Here is a 12979-nt window from a genome sequence, read left to right on the forward strand (position 1 = left end):
GTCTCATTTATAAGGAAGTCGGCGATCAGGCCCACCCATGTGCAGTGGGACCACTTCCTAAGCTGTCACATCTGGAGACTGTTTCCAAACAAGGCCCCACGCACAGGACGCAGAGGGGTAGGAGCAGAACATGTGCCTAGGGCACCGTTCAACCTGCCACAGCGGGAATGGACTTCCTCCAGGCCAGGCTTTTCCAAGACCCTGGCCTTCTCTCCCGCATTCCATGATGTTGTCTTCAGAATCAAAGGGTCTAAAGAGCCAGAGAGGAACAGGCTTTTATCAGTTACTCTTGCGTTTCCATAGTGCCACCACAAAGGCAGTAGGTATTGAAGAGACGTTCCTGAGTGTTGAGTAGCCATCTGGGACACTTCTGTCCATCACTCCTTCCCACAGAGTTTCTCATGCCCCCAGCATCCTTCCTCTTTCCCTCTGGCCCCCGTCTCAGTGCTGGGCTGGTTCTCCTGTGGAGCGAATCAGCAGGGGGATCAGATCTGGCTTCAGGTGAGGCTTTATCCAGGGGTCAGACAACTTGACCAGACCTGGTTGCTCTTCTAATCCTCAGCTATTTTCTGAGCTTAGGCCTCAAACAGGCCTTGCCTTCAGTTCCCATGGTGATTGCTCACAGCTGCCACCTTCTTCCTAAAGCTGAGGACATTCTTATCCTACCATTCCCTGGCATGACCCCCTGAGCCTGCCTCTGATTGGACAGGTTCAGGATCATCCCTCTTCTCCTGGGCCAGTAGCCCCACGCTGGGATGCACTGATTGGTCACACCAGAGTCATGTGATGGGGGAGGGACAAGAAAGGGATGGATACGCGAGGGCTCAGGGGTGAGTTTGTGCCTGTCTCCTTGCTGTGGCCCCAGCCTGCTTTCTAACTAGGATCTGCTTTCCTTCCAGGAATACATTGATGCCCACCCTGAGACCATTGTCCTGGACCCCCTCCCTGCCATCAGGACCCTGCTTGACCGCTCCAAGTCCTATGAACTTATCCGCAAGATTGAGGCCTACATGAAAGGTACAGATGTGTGCTCAGCATCCGTGGCTCACAGCCCTGCCTTGTGGTCACAGGTGGCCACTACGTGGAGGGGAAGGGGTTGTGTCTCTTTAAGCATCTTGGTGCAGGAAGCATTGAGTTCCGGGCGCAGTCATTCTGAGGAGGTCCTTCCTCTCCCTGCTCTCACTCGGGGTGCTGTGTGGGAGAGGTCTCTCTTTGCTGTTCTGAACCCTTGGGGTCCACTTCATGCTGTGATCAGGGAGTAGGAGTCCAGGGCCAGTGGAGTTATGCAGCCTGACCAAGGGTTCCAACAGAAATGAAGGGCCTTCAGCACCACACACAGACAGGCAGCAGGCGGCACACTTCACGGGTGCACTCTGTGCTGGCGGGTGGGAGCCTGCCCCCTGGGTATGGGCTTCCCCAGCTGCAGGCTCTTGTCCCCAAGGAGCCCCTCTCCCTATTCCCACCCCTCAGGGAGCAGAGCAGCTCCAGGAAAGCCCAGACAGCCTCTTAAAGCTGTGTGTCCGCCTGCAGGAGACTTTTTGGAGAATCGTGCTCATAACAGCTTCCTAGTTCTCTCTTCTGGGCTCTGGTCCCTGCTGGGACTGTTGTTTAATTTTTTAAGGAAAAGTGCTTTGCCTGGGCTTGGGGGCTTCATAAGGATTCATCCTGGCATCAGGAGAGGCGGCCTCCTGTCCCCAGCCACACAGACCTCCATTGCGCCTTGGCTGCCTTGAACCCTGACCTGCTTGTTTCCCGTTATGGTGGGACCAGCAGGAGCAGTTTGGTTCACAGGGCTGGAGACAGCCTGTCTGAAAGGGGACTGTCACAGAACTATGAGGGTGGCATTTGCTGGATATGCACCCGGTGCTCTTGGGTTGGGCAGCCTCCTTTCGTTCTCTCTTTCAGTGCTCTTTGGTGGGCACAGTGGTCCTGCCCATTTCACACAAGTCATGGAGGCTATGTAAGTTAGCTTTTTGTTACTGTAACAAGATACCTGAGACAGGCTACCTTTATAAAAGTAAAGAAGTTTATTTAGCTCATAGTTTTGGAGGCTAAAAAGTCCAACCAGCATATTACAGATTCTGGCAAGGGCCAGAACTTGGCTTTGTCACTTTAATAGTAAGTAACAATGGTGGGAGCAGGCAGGAACAGGCAGATGGTAATGTCTTGAACCAGGAGCAGAAAGAGCTGATTTGGGTCAGGTTTGCTCCTTTCATAAAAACTCTCTCATAAGAATTACCCAGGGGTGACAGGAGAACCGGCTCACACCCCAGTGACCTAAGGACCTCCTGCAGGCCCTACGCCCTACAGGTTATGCTCCCTCTCAGAGCCACCACCCGGGGACCAAGCCTCCAATCCCATGAACCTTTGGTGGGAGTGGAGGGGCACAAGCCATCACAGGGTCTGGCAGCTGGGCAGGTGCACTGACGTCACGCAGCCTGTGCCAGCAGCTAGCCAGGCTCCTAGCTCCTGCCTCCCATCCAAGGCCAGGGGGTGCTGGTCCTGAGAGATGGTGATCCTCAGTTCTCTAAGGACACGCTCCGGGAAAGAGCTGGGTGCCAGCCCCATGTCCTTGAAGGGGTCTGGGGGCTGTTCCTGGGCGCCTGACACTGACAGCCTGGTGTGCAGCCTGCAGAGACTCCCTGGGGCCCCCTCGTGGGCAGGTGCCTCGGCACCACGGCAGCAGCCTCGCTCCCTGGGCCTGGAGTGGTTTACTTCCCTTTCCTGGTGGGTATAGAAACCAAGATGGGAATTGGTTCTGGAATTGGCCTCTTCCCGAAGACGTGCTTACTGGACACCGGGTAAAGGGGCAAGAGAAGAGCATTTGACATGAAACGGCCAACTGGAGGAGGCAGATGGCAGGTCTGCAGCCACCTCTGATGTCCATGAGCGGCCCAGTGGAAGTGGACGGTTCAGAGAAAGTGCCACAAGGGACTTTTTCAGAGTAAAACTCGGGCTTTGGAGGGAGACAGACTGAAGATGGGCCCAGTCTGGGCTTCAGCTGGCTCTGTGTCTTGGACAAGTCACTTGACCTGGCCCTGCCTGTGTTCTGGAAAAGTGGATAACAAGTGGCTCCTCCTAAGGTCCCAGGGTAGGATAACTGGGACAGTGTCTGTGGAGACTTCTCTTGCTGTGTGGCCCATGGGGGCACCTGGGGATGCTTTGGTTTCTGCTTCTGCTGTAGCGGCAGGGCCCAGGCCCTGGGTTGTGTCCCACAGCCTAGGACAGATTTTCACAAGTTGAAAAGCAGGACTGGTGGGGGGTGGGGGTAGGCAGGGCGAGCCGGGGTCTGGGGCGCACGCGTGTGCAGTGGTCAAGTAGCAGGAGCCTGCTGGTGAGGCTCGGCTGCGGCACACAGTAGAGGGTACCTACCAGGTGGCAGCAGGGAGCCCTAGTCTGCTTGCGAGGCTCTGGAACTTGGTCTCTCCTGAGCAGTAAGGAGTCACGTTGGGACGCTGGAGCTGGGGAGTGCTCCAGTTCTGCTGGGGCTCTGGAAAGCCCACTGGCTGCCGGGTGGAGCCTGGATGTAAGTGGCAACGTCTTGCAGTGAAGGGGCAGAGACAGAAGAGGTCTGTGCAGGACGTGTCTCGGAGGGCAGCCACCCCAGCCGGTGGGATTGCCAAGGGAGGTGGAGCAGGACCAAGGTGCAAGCTGCCTCCCCTGGGCTTGGCGGTTGCTCCCAGGCCTTCCCTGAGTCCCATGGGAAAGCTGACTCCAAACAGTCTTGGGGCCTGTGGCCACTCCAGCAGGGGCCCAGAATGGCATCTCGGGGGCCTGGGAGCCTCTGTCTGCAGTTCCTCTCATGGTGAGGTTGCTCTTCTTGTAACCCATCTGTCCCAGGGTCTGCTTGGCTCACTGCCCTGTACCCCCACCTGAGACGGAAGTGAGCACTAGGCTGCTGGCTGCGCCTCTGTGTGAGTTAGTCGCCCTGCAGATGCTGAGCAAGGGCCCCCGTAACAAGAAGACTCCCCAAGTCTGATCCCCTCAAGCCAATCGTTAGGATAGGCCTGTGGCCTTCGGGCTCGAAGCCTCCTCTCTGGCTGCGAGGTTCTTGTTTTCATGGATGGAGACCTGACCCTGTCCAGGGAGACTGCTCTGGGGTGGAGGTGAGACTGCGATGTCTCCAGCTGTCTGTGGTTCTCTCATGCGAAGGTGCTCTTTTTTTAACCCCACCTGTGACGTGAGACTCCGGCGACTCAAATCCAGATGGCTTGCGCCTCCTTTCCTGTGGGGAACTTTCTCCCCATGTGCTGATGATAGCTGGGACTTGGGTGGGCAAGGCTGGGGGCCATGGCGACTTGGGCCTTGAGGCTGGGCAGTGTGGTGAGCACAGGGAGACTGATGGTTGGGCCAGAGGGCACAGTGAGGGACCTCATTCTTGGGCGGCCATTGCAGGCGCTTGAGCTGGTGAGTGAGGAGATGAGGTCTGAGACACCTCAGTGCAGAAATGGCTAGAGAAGCTTCTAACGGCCATTTCCTGTGTTCTGTTGAGGGGTGACTGGATCCTGGACATTTGATGGTGGCCCAGACCCAGCCTCAGACTTGGGGGGCTGGTGACAGCCATCTGGTGGGAAGAGCGCCAGACAGAGGCTGTTCTGCTGAACTCAAAACCCTTAACCCCAGACACTGCTCAGGAGCCACCAGATGGACTGCTGTGACGGTTGTCCCCAGGAGGCTAGTCCAGCAGGACCCGTGGGCCAGGGCTGCGCGAGCTGCACCCTGGATTTTCCTTACCGTGCGTGCTGAACCTGGCTTGTGTTCTTCCAGCAGGGCGTCCAGAGGCTGGGCCTTCCTGGAGCTTCCTCCTGCTTACCAGGGGACCAGCACTCTGGGTGGGTTTCTGCTGGATCCCCTCCCACCCCTGGCAGGTGCAGAGCCTACCTGGGAGAGGCGTCCCCAGCACCCCTGCTTGCTGCTATTCTTGGAGGCATGCAGCTGTTGTAGGCCTGCTGTAAGTGGCCAAGTCGCTCCTGAAGTTCCCTCAGATAATTATAGCAACCCAGTGGCACCCCTTTTTGTGTGGGAGAGGGGTGTGGCGAGCCTTTCCAAGCCATCAGCACCCCGGGCTGTGGTGACTCCCTGTTTTGGAGAATCCAGACTGTAGGGAAGACAGAGCGTGGGTGCTGCAGGGCTGGTCGGCTCCGGTCGGCTCTGGGAAGGAGGAGACCGTGGCCCTGGCTGCCGTGGCACATGGGGAGGATCCCTAGGGATAGCAGGCAGATGTCCCTGTTCCCCTTCATCCCTGGCCTCACCTGTGTGTGACCTGTGGTCAGTGCCATCCCAGTTCCATATTCCCAGAGCTCTTCCTATAACTCAAAGCCAGGAGGGGAAGCAGGGCCCTTCTCTGCCTCAGATCTGCCAGCTCTGGCCCCCAGTCAGCATGCAAGTGGCTGCAACAGTAGAGACCTCAAAGACGGTGGCTTGAAGGGGATAGCACTTCCTTCCTCTCCTACGTGAAGGCCCAGGGGAAGCTTGTCAGCACTAGAGTGCCACAGTGGGGACCCACACGCTTCCAGCTCACTGTTCTCCAATGGTCTGGCCCTCCTGGACCACGATGGTGGCTAAACCTCCAGCCATCACGTCCAAGATCTAGACGTGAGGATGAAGAGGAAGCAAAAGGGAGCAAGCCCTAGTTATCTTTTAAGGAAGGTTCTGGAAGCTGCAGCTTGATGCTCCTTTTCTGTTTTCATTGCACAGAATTAGTCACTTGCTGAGTTGCAAGGGAGTTGGGAAATGTGATCCTTGTTCTGCATTTTCAGCTGAAATTTGGGGGATTTCACCATGGAAGAAGAGGTAGATTGAATTTGGGGGATATCGTAGAGGCCTGCCACAGAATTGTCCAAGATGTGGCATCCTGCTTTGGGGACCTGCCTTTCCCATGGGTGAATGGCATTTGGAATAACTATTCCTCCTCTGGTCAGCCAGGTGTGGCTTTAGCCTGTGACCTCAGCAGCAGTCCCCTCCAAGTAGCAGCTTGACACCATGAGGTCAGGAGGCCTCCAGTGACCTGCCCAGAGCTCCCCCAGATGACTGCTGCTGGGAGGCAGCCACTGGGGACACACCTGCGCCCACACCCACACCCACACCCACCCCACATCCACAGCCTGTTAGCAGAGACACAGGCAGCGCTGAGCCTGAACGCGGTTCACGCCAAAGGAGAGGCTGGTGACAAGCCATGGTTTGCCTGGCATTTTTTGGAGACCAGATTGCAGGGGCAGCCCACTTGGCCACCCAGGGCCAGGATCCAGAGACTAAGGCCGAGGCTGGGCAGTTGTGGGCAAGGTTCTAGCTGCCTGAAGTGACCAAAGCTGTTGTGAGAAGGCACCTGGGCTGTGATTGGATGACAGGGTCTGTGTCCCTGTCCTTGGGGATAGCAGATCCAAGGGTCTCAGGCCCTGGCCAGTAACTAGAGAGCTCCTCCTGTACTCTGGTGACTTCAGGGTGAGGGGCAGCTCTCTTTTTCCAGAATCTCCCACACGTGAGCTCTGGACGTGACAGGCCTGTCCTGCATGCCAGTCCTCCCGGGGAGGGTGTACAACACAGATCAAGCTTCTCCGCCTGTGGTTTTATGAGAATTTAATCAGGGTTCATCTAGGAGCAGGTTTGGAAGCTGGATTAAAATTGAGTCATTTAGACACCAAAGAAAAGAACACATTTTAGAGCCTGGGAGAAATGATCCCGGAGAGCCTGGCCTTGGGGGCACATTGTGGCAGTGGTACAAGGCTCTCACTGTGGGGCAGGCTGGCTGTCCACCTCAGTGAGCTGCCCAGGCTGTGTGGGGGAGGGGGCCAGGGAGGGAAGGTTGGAGGCAAGGTTCTCTGCCCCACGTCATATGGACCCCCTGAGCCACTCCTTTGCAGATCTTGGGTCACTGAGTGAGGGGCCACACTGGCCTGGGTACTCCATGGTGGCCTGTGGGAAGGTTTGTGCTCTCGTGCCCCCTTTTAGAGATGAGCACTGAGGGACATCGAGCTGCCACTGGCACAGGGCCCACTACAGGCGCCTGCAGTCCCTGAGCGCAGCTCCTCACCTACATATGGCTACCTCCTGGGCCCCGCGACTGACAGGCAGGGTCCGAGGCAGAGAGGACGCTGGGGGTGGTCTGCTGCCTGTGGTGTGTAACCCCAGGCTCTCATGGCACAGGGCACTGCCGGCTGGCATTGTTCTTGTACCCAGGAAGTGACACTGACCAGGGAAGGTCCCTGGAACCCACTAGCTGCTCTGCTTCAGACAGCCACAGGCCTGTACCCCACACGGTCACTGGACAAAACCCCATCTGATCCTTTGAGGGCAGCAGCGTGTTACGTGCACTGATGGGCCTGGACTCCAACTGGGCCGCAGGGGCCCGCTTGAGGGAATGGTGTGCCCATCAGGGGTCTGGAGTGGGAGAAGATGAGGTGGTCCCAGGACTGGACAAGCACCCAGAGCAGGTGGCCACGGAAGTAACACTGGCCCCACAAGATGAGCAGTGAGGCAGGGCCCTTGGGCAGGGGCTTGGCTTGCGGTTCCCCCATCTGGAGCTTGAGGGATGTGTAGGACACTGTCCTCATTCCCACATTGGCCACCTTCCACACCCCAGTGTGGGCAGAGGTCTGGGTCAGCAGAACAGGAGGGTGCCTGGGCTCCACCTTCAGCCCAGAAGCAGTGCAGTCGCACCTCAGCTGAGACCAGGCTGGTGCCACACCAGCATTGGGAGGCATCCCAGCAAGCCCAGGGCCCGCATGAGCCCTGTCACCTCCGGGCACGTCAATGTCCTCCCTCCTAGAGCTGAGGGGAAGGTGAAGTAGGCTGTGAGCCCTGGGACCAACCCCAGCCCAGCCCTCCAACACAGCAGGGTGTCCCTCTTTCAAAGGAGAGCCCGGACCTCAGGGTGCCAGAGCTGCCCTGCTTTCCTCCCCACCCTCTGCCAACCCCCCTGGGTGGGGCTGCTTCTGTCCCTGGCTCTGGGTCAAAGACCGCACCTGCTGCCTGGGCCTGGAGCCAGGGGACACTGGGCTGCCACCCAGGCATCCTGTGCTGTGGGGAGTTCTCGTTCTCCTTCCCCGCCCTGCTGACCCACTGTCAGCCCTCAGAGGTCCTGTGCTGAGGTGACCTGGGGATCTGCTGGCCGCACACACTGAGGGCAGGGGAGCAGCTCCTCAGGCCTGCCCCTGCCATCTGTCTACAGACCCAGGACCACTCATTCCCCACCAGGCCTGGTCCTTGGTGCCCACCTGCCATGGCATAGCTGAACAGGGAGACAGGGCTTCCTAGAGGAAGATGGGTAGACCTCCTGCCCAGCTCTCGTGCCCTCTCTTCTGTTACCCTAGTGCTGGAGCCTGAGCTTGGCTTTTCCTGTACAGGCCTTTGGGTCTGGCCTCCCACTGGGCCCAGGCAGAGATTCTCCAGGTCTTTAAAGGTGAGGAGAGAGCCCAGGCAGGTGCCTCTCAGTGCCTTCCAGCTTGGTCCAGCTCTCTCCAGGGAACCGCTCCTCCAGGGCAGCGGTGCTGTCTATAGCAGATCCATTCCTCAGGGGCACTTGGGCAAGTCATCTAACTGCATCGAGGCTCAGCTTTCAGATTGTCAACCAGGGAGGGATAAGCATGGTGGCCCTCCCTCATTGCCCCAAGACTCCTCAGAGTATAGTCCTTCTCAGAGTATAGAAACCGTGGGTTTCTCAGGGCCTCTGGTTGTCTTTTGTGACCTTGACACTTTGGAAGAGCCCTAACCATTTATTTCAGAGAGCGCCCCTCCATTTGGGTTTCTCGGGACTTTCAAGGATCTGGGCGGGGTCATGCATGTGGGGCAGGAGTGGCCTCCCAGAGGTGCCGAGCCCCCTGCCCACCCATCAGGGGCGACAGCGCACCTGTCTGCGCAACAGCCATTTGGCTATAGTCTGCAGGTTCTGTCTGTAAGTTTCTGATTTCCCTCGTAGCTGTCAGGTACCTTATAAGAGTCACTTTGTGGGCACTCCCCACCTCCACCCGGGGTTTGCAGCACCTATCCAAGGTTCTGGCCAATGGCATTGGCTACCATGGTGTGTGCCAAGTGGTCATCACACAGGATTTCAAACACTGCCCGCTCCAGCTACACCTGAAAGCAACGGAGCCCTGCAACTTCATAGCCATCCCCAAGGACTGGGTAGAACTTCAGGGAGCCCAAGCATATTCTCATAAACAAAGGGAAACTGAAAATAAGGACGCAGCGCGGGGCGTGTTGGAGGTGCGCGGGGCCATGCACTTCCTTGCCGCAGGACTTCTCAGGGACGTCAGTGTCCGAGTGTGAACCTGCAGGGCGGGCAGGTACTGGGTCTTGCCCTGGTCGTAGGGTGCACTGATTCTTCATATTCCAGTATGGCCTGCCAGTCGTGACCTGCCATGGACTCTGAGACAACCCAGCTGACAGCTGGAGAAACATGAAAGACGTGCTTAGAACCAGTGCAGCAGGGCTAGCTGGGGCTCAGTGGCAGAGCGCTGCCTGGCATGTGTGGGCCACTGGATTCCATCCTCAGCATGGCATAAAAATGAATAAAATAAAGTTATTTAAACAAAAGAGTCAGTGAAACGCCGCAGTCCTCAGCCTTCCCACCCTGTCTGCCGTGGAGTCCCCCTCCCACTTTTGCAGTGCTTCTGGTGAGAGGCCTGCTCAGGAGGCTCCTGAGGGCTATGCACCCCAACAATGGAATTGCACATCTTCCCGGGAATCGCCCCTTCGCCTGTGGGACCTTCACTGTTGGGGACTCTCAGATCTTCAGAGGCAGCTGCTGTTCAGTTTGGTAATCCATCCTTCTGGTGCTTCTCACACTTGGCAGAAATATGTGTGCATTTTAAAAGGAACCAGAAGCAGGGCCGGGTCTCATGTTTTCTGGTAAAACTTGTATCCCCTCAGTATTCATCTTGACTTCTTTCCACGTCAGCCCATGAAGAAGAGGGAGATGAGGTCTGCCCCTTTTGATGGCAACATAATATTTCAGCCTATAAATGAATGAATCACAATTCAGCCAGATTATTTGGGCTCATTATTCCAGGTTTGTTTGGATTTTTTTTTTTCCCAACAGACAAGGCTGTACAGTAAACAGACCTCTGCATATTTCTGGAGAATTAATCCCTTGAAGTGGAATTTCTCATTTGACAATTCTAGACATTGCTCACATTGGCAGATCTCGCTGGATTGCCCTTCAAAAAGTTTGAACAAATTTTCCTCCTAATCATGAGAGTCACCTGGGGGGCATGGAATCGAGCTCATTTGTCATTATTGGCAGGATCGCCTCTTCCTGTGTTTACTCACATTTCTTCTGCGAGTGAATGTTTGCATGGCGTTTGCCCATCTCTGCTGCATTATTGGGTTTTTATTATTAATTAGAGCCCTTTCTGTATGAAGGAAATTGTCCCATTATTTAAAAACAAACAAAAAAACAGGGAACCCCATCAATGTAGCAGCATCCTCCTGCTGGGCCACACTGGTATTTTCTGTCCTGCTTTTAGAACAGGTTCTGCCAGAAACACTCCAAATGTTATTTTTTAAACAGCTTGAAAACAAAAGGTCTGCTGCATTTGGGGAGCTGAAGAGTGGGGTTGGTGAGGCTGGCCCGGGGTCCAGAGGGGGCTGTGTGTGACTCACTGAGAATAGCTGCTGGGGAGCTAGTCTGCACTGCCAGCAGCCAGTCAGGGCTCAGGAATGTCTCTCTGCCTGGCCAGTGTCTGGCTCCTCCACTCCTGGACTTGAACATTCCAGGTGTAGTGGGCTGTCTGGCCTCACAAGACGAGATGGGCCACTAACTTGGTCAGTTGGGAGGAAAACCACTCACCCTGCCGGCCATGGCAGGCTTCGCCCACCTTGCCACACCTTCCCCTGCTGGGAGATGCCCCGTGGTGGCATTTGTTTCCCTCTGTCCCTCTCCAGAAACACCCCACCCCCATTGCAGGCTGGTCCCCTACCTCTGGTGCGTTCCCAGAAAGGTCACCTGTAGGCATCAGGGACTGAGGGCCGTCCCTCCCCAGTGGCTTTAAATAGCCCCATTACTTTTCTCCCTTGAGAAGGCATGGTAACGGCTACGTTAGTTCCCTGCTGCTGCATAACAAGCGAGGAGCTGAGTGGCTCATTTCTTATGGCACCATTGGAGAGGTCAGAAGTTCTCTCCAGCACTTGCGTTCTCAGGGAGTCATGGGCGGAAACCAGGGGCCAGCCAGGCGGAGTGCTCATCTACATTCTTGTGGGCAGAATTCAGTTCAGTGTAGGACTGAGGTCCCCCTCCTTCCTGGCTGTCGGCTCCTTCCTTCTCTCATGGCCCCTCCATCTCCAGGCCCTACCGGTGGTCCAGCAGAGTTTCTTCTTCAGAAAAGACCTTCTGCTCTAAAAGATCTCCTGCAGTGAGGCTGGCCCCAGCTCATCTCCTAGTCAGAGGGTGAAGTCCTCCACATGTGGATGCTGCCCATCGTGCCAGCAGAGTAGCCATGGGCTCTCCACGGAGACACTGGAGCTTTTTTTTTTTAGTTATCCAGTTGTTTATCACAATAAGACCACACAGCTGTACAGACGCATTGGATTTTATGATTTCCTTTATGTAAATAATGGGTTAGAAACAGTTTTAGGCTTGGGTTTTTTTTTTTTTTTTTTTTTTGGTACTGGGGATTAAAACCAGGGGTGCTTAACCACTGAAACCACATCTCAGCCCTTTTTTATATTTTATTTAGGTACAGGGTCTTGCTGGGCTGCTGAGGGCCTCTCTAAGTTTCAGAGGCTGACTTTGAACTCACAATCCTCTTGCCTCAGCCTCCTGAGCCCCTGGGATTACAGGCTACACCGCTGTGCCTGACTGGATTTTTTTTTGTTTGGTTTGTTTTTGTTTTTTGGTAAGATGTGGCAACCAGCATAGAAAAAAATGACCTGACCCTTATAGTGCTTTAACCTCATGTTCCACATTCCTAAACAGCAGAAGCTGCTGGATTCTGTTTGATATTGCTATATTCGTCAAGGTGATGACTCTTTTATTCACTATAAAATTTTATGACCTGCTGAGTTCAAAAAAATCATCCACAGGCTTGACATTTAATTGCAAGATGAATATGGATTTTCTGATTGATAACAAAGAATTGTGGTTTATAAAAATGGATATTTCTGGTGCTGGGGCTCAGCGATAGTGTACTTGCCTGGCATGTGTGAGGCACTGGGTTTGATTCTCAGCACCATGTAAAATAAATAAAATAAAGGTCTACCAACAACTAAAAAAATAAAACTAAAAAATTTTTTACAAAATAGATATTTCCAAGTTTCCATTCACATTTACATAGTTTTTAAAATTTAATTATTTATTCTAATTTGTTATACATGAGGGCAGAATGTAATTCATTTCATATTACACACAGCACAATTTTTTAAATATTTATATATGTTTAGTTGTAGTTGGACACAATACCTCCATTCCTTCATTTATCTTTATATGGTGCTGAGGATCGAACCCAGGCCCCTGTACATGCTAGACGAGCGTTCTACCGCTGGGCCACAATTCCAGCCCTAGAGCACAATTTTTCAAGTCACTGGTTATACACAAAATATTTTCACACCATTGGTGTCTTCATACGTGTACTTAGGATAATGATGCCTAACTCATTCCACCGTCTTTCCTACCCCTTTGCCCTCTCCCTTCCCCTCTCTCCTTTTTGCCCTATATAAAGTTCCTCCATTCCTCTCATGCTCGCCCCCATCGCCATTATGAGTCAGCATCCTCATATCAAAGAATACATTCGGCATTTGGTTTTTTGGGATTGGCTTGCTTCACTTAGCATTATATTCTCCAACTCTGTCCATTTACCTGCAAATGCCATGATTTTATTCTCTTTTAATGCTGAGTAATGTTCCATTGTGAATATATGCCAGAGTTTCCCTATCCATTCATCTATTGAAAGGTATCTGGGTTGGTTCCACAATTTTGCTATTGTGAATTGTGCTGCTATAAACATTGATATGGCTGTGTCCCTGTAGTGTGCTGTTTTTAAGTCCT

General features: G+C 54.3%; 1 protein-coding gene across 3 annotated transcripts in view; it reads left to right on the forward strand.

Annotated features, from left to right (window-relative positions):
* Itpk1 (inositol-tetrakisphosphate 1-kinase) overlaps window positions 1-12979 on the forward strand; it is a 129196-nt gene that overhangs the window by 85248 nt on the left and 30969 nt on the right. For all 3 annotated transcript variants that reach the window (XM_076849726.2, XM_076849727.2, XM_076849728.2), the window contains one exon: window positions 900-1017. In XM_076849726.2, coding sequence (XP_076705841.1) covers window positions 900-1017 — 118 coding nt within the window. The remainder of the gene's footprint in view (window positions 1-899; window positions 1018-12979) is intronic.

The sequence above is a fragment of the Callospermophilus lateralis genome, chromosome 3 (genome assembly GCF_048772815.1).
Source record: "Callospermophilus lateralis isolate mCalLat2 chromosome 3, mCalLat2.hap1, whole genome shotgun sequence".
NCBI classification, from domain to species: Eukaryota; Metazoa; Chordata; class Mammalia; order Rodentia; family Sciuridae; genus Callospermophilus; species Callospermophilus lateralis.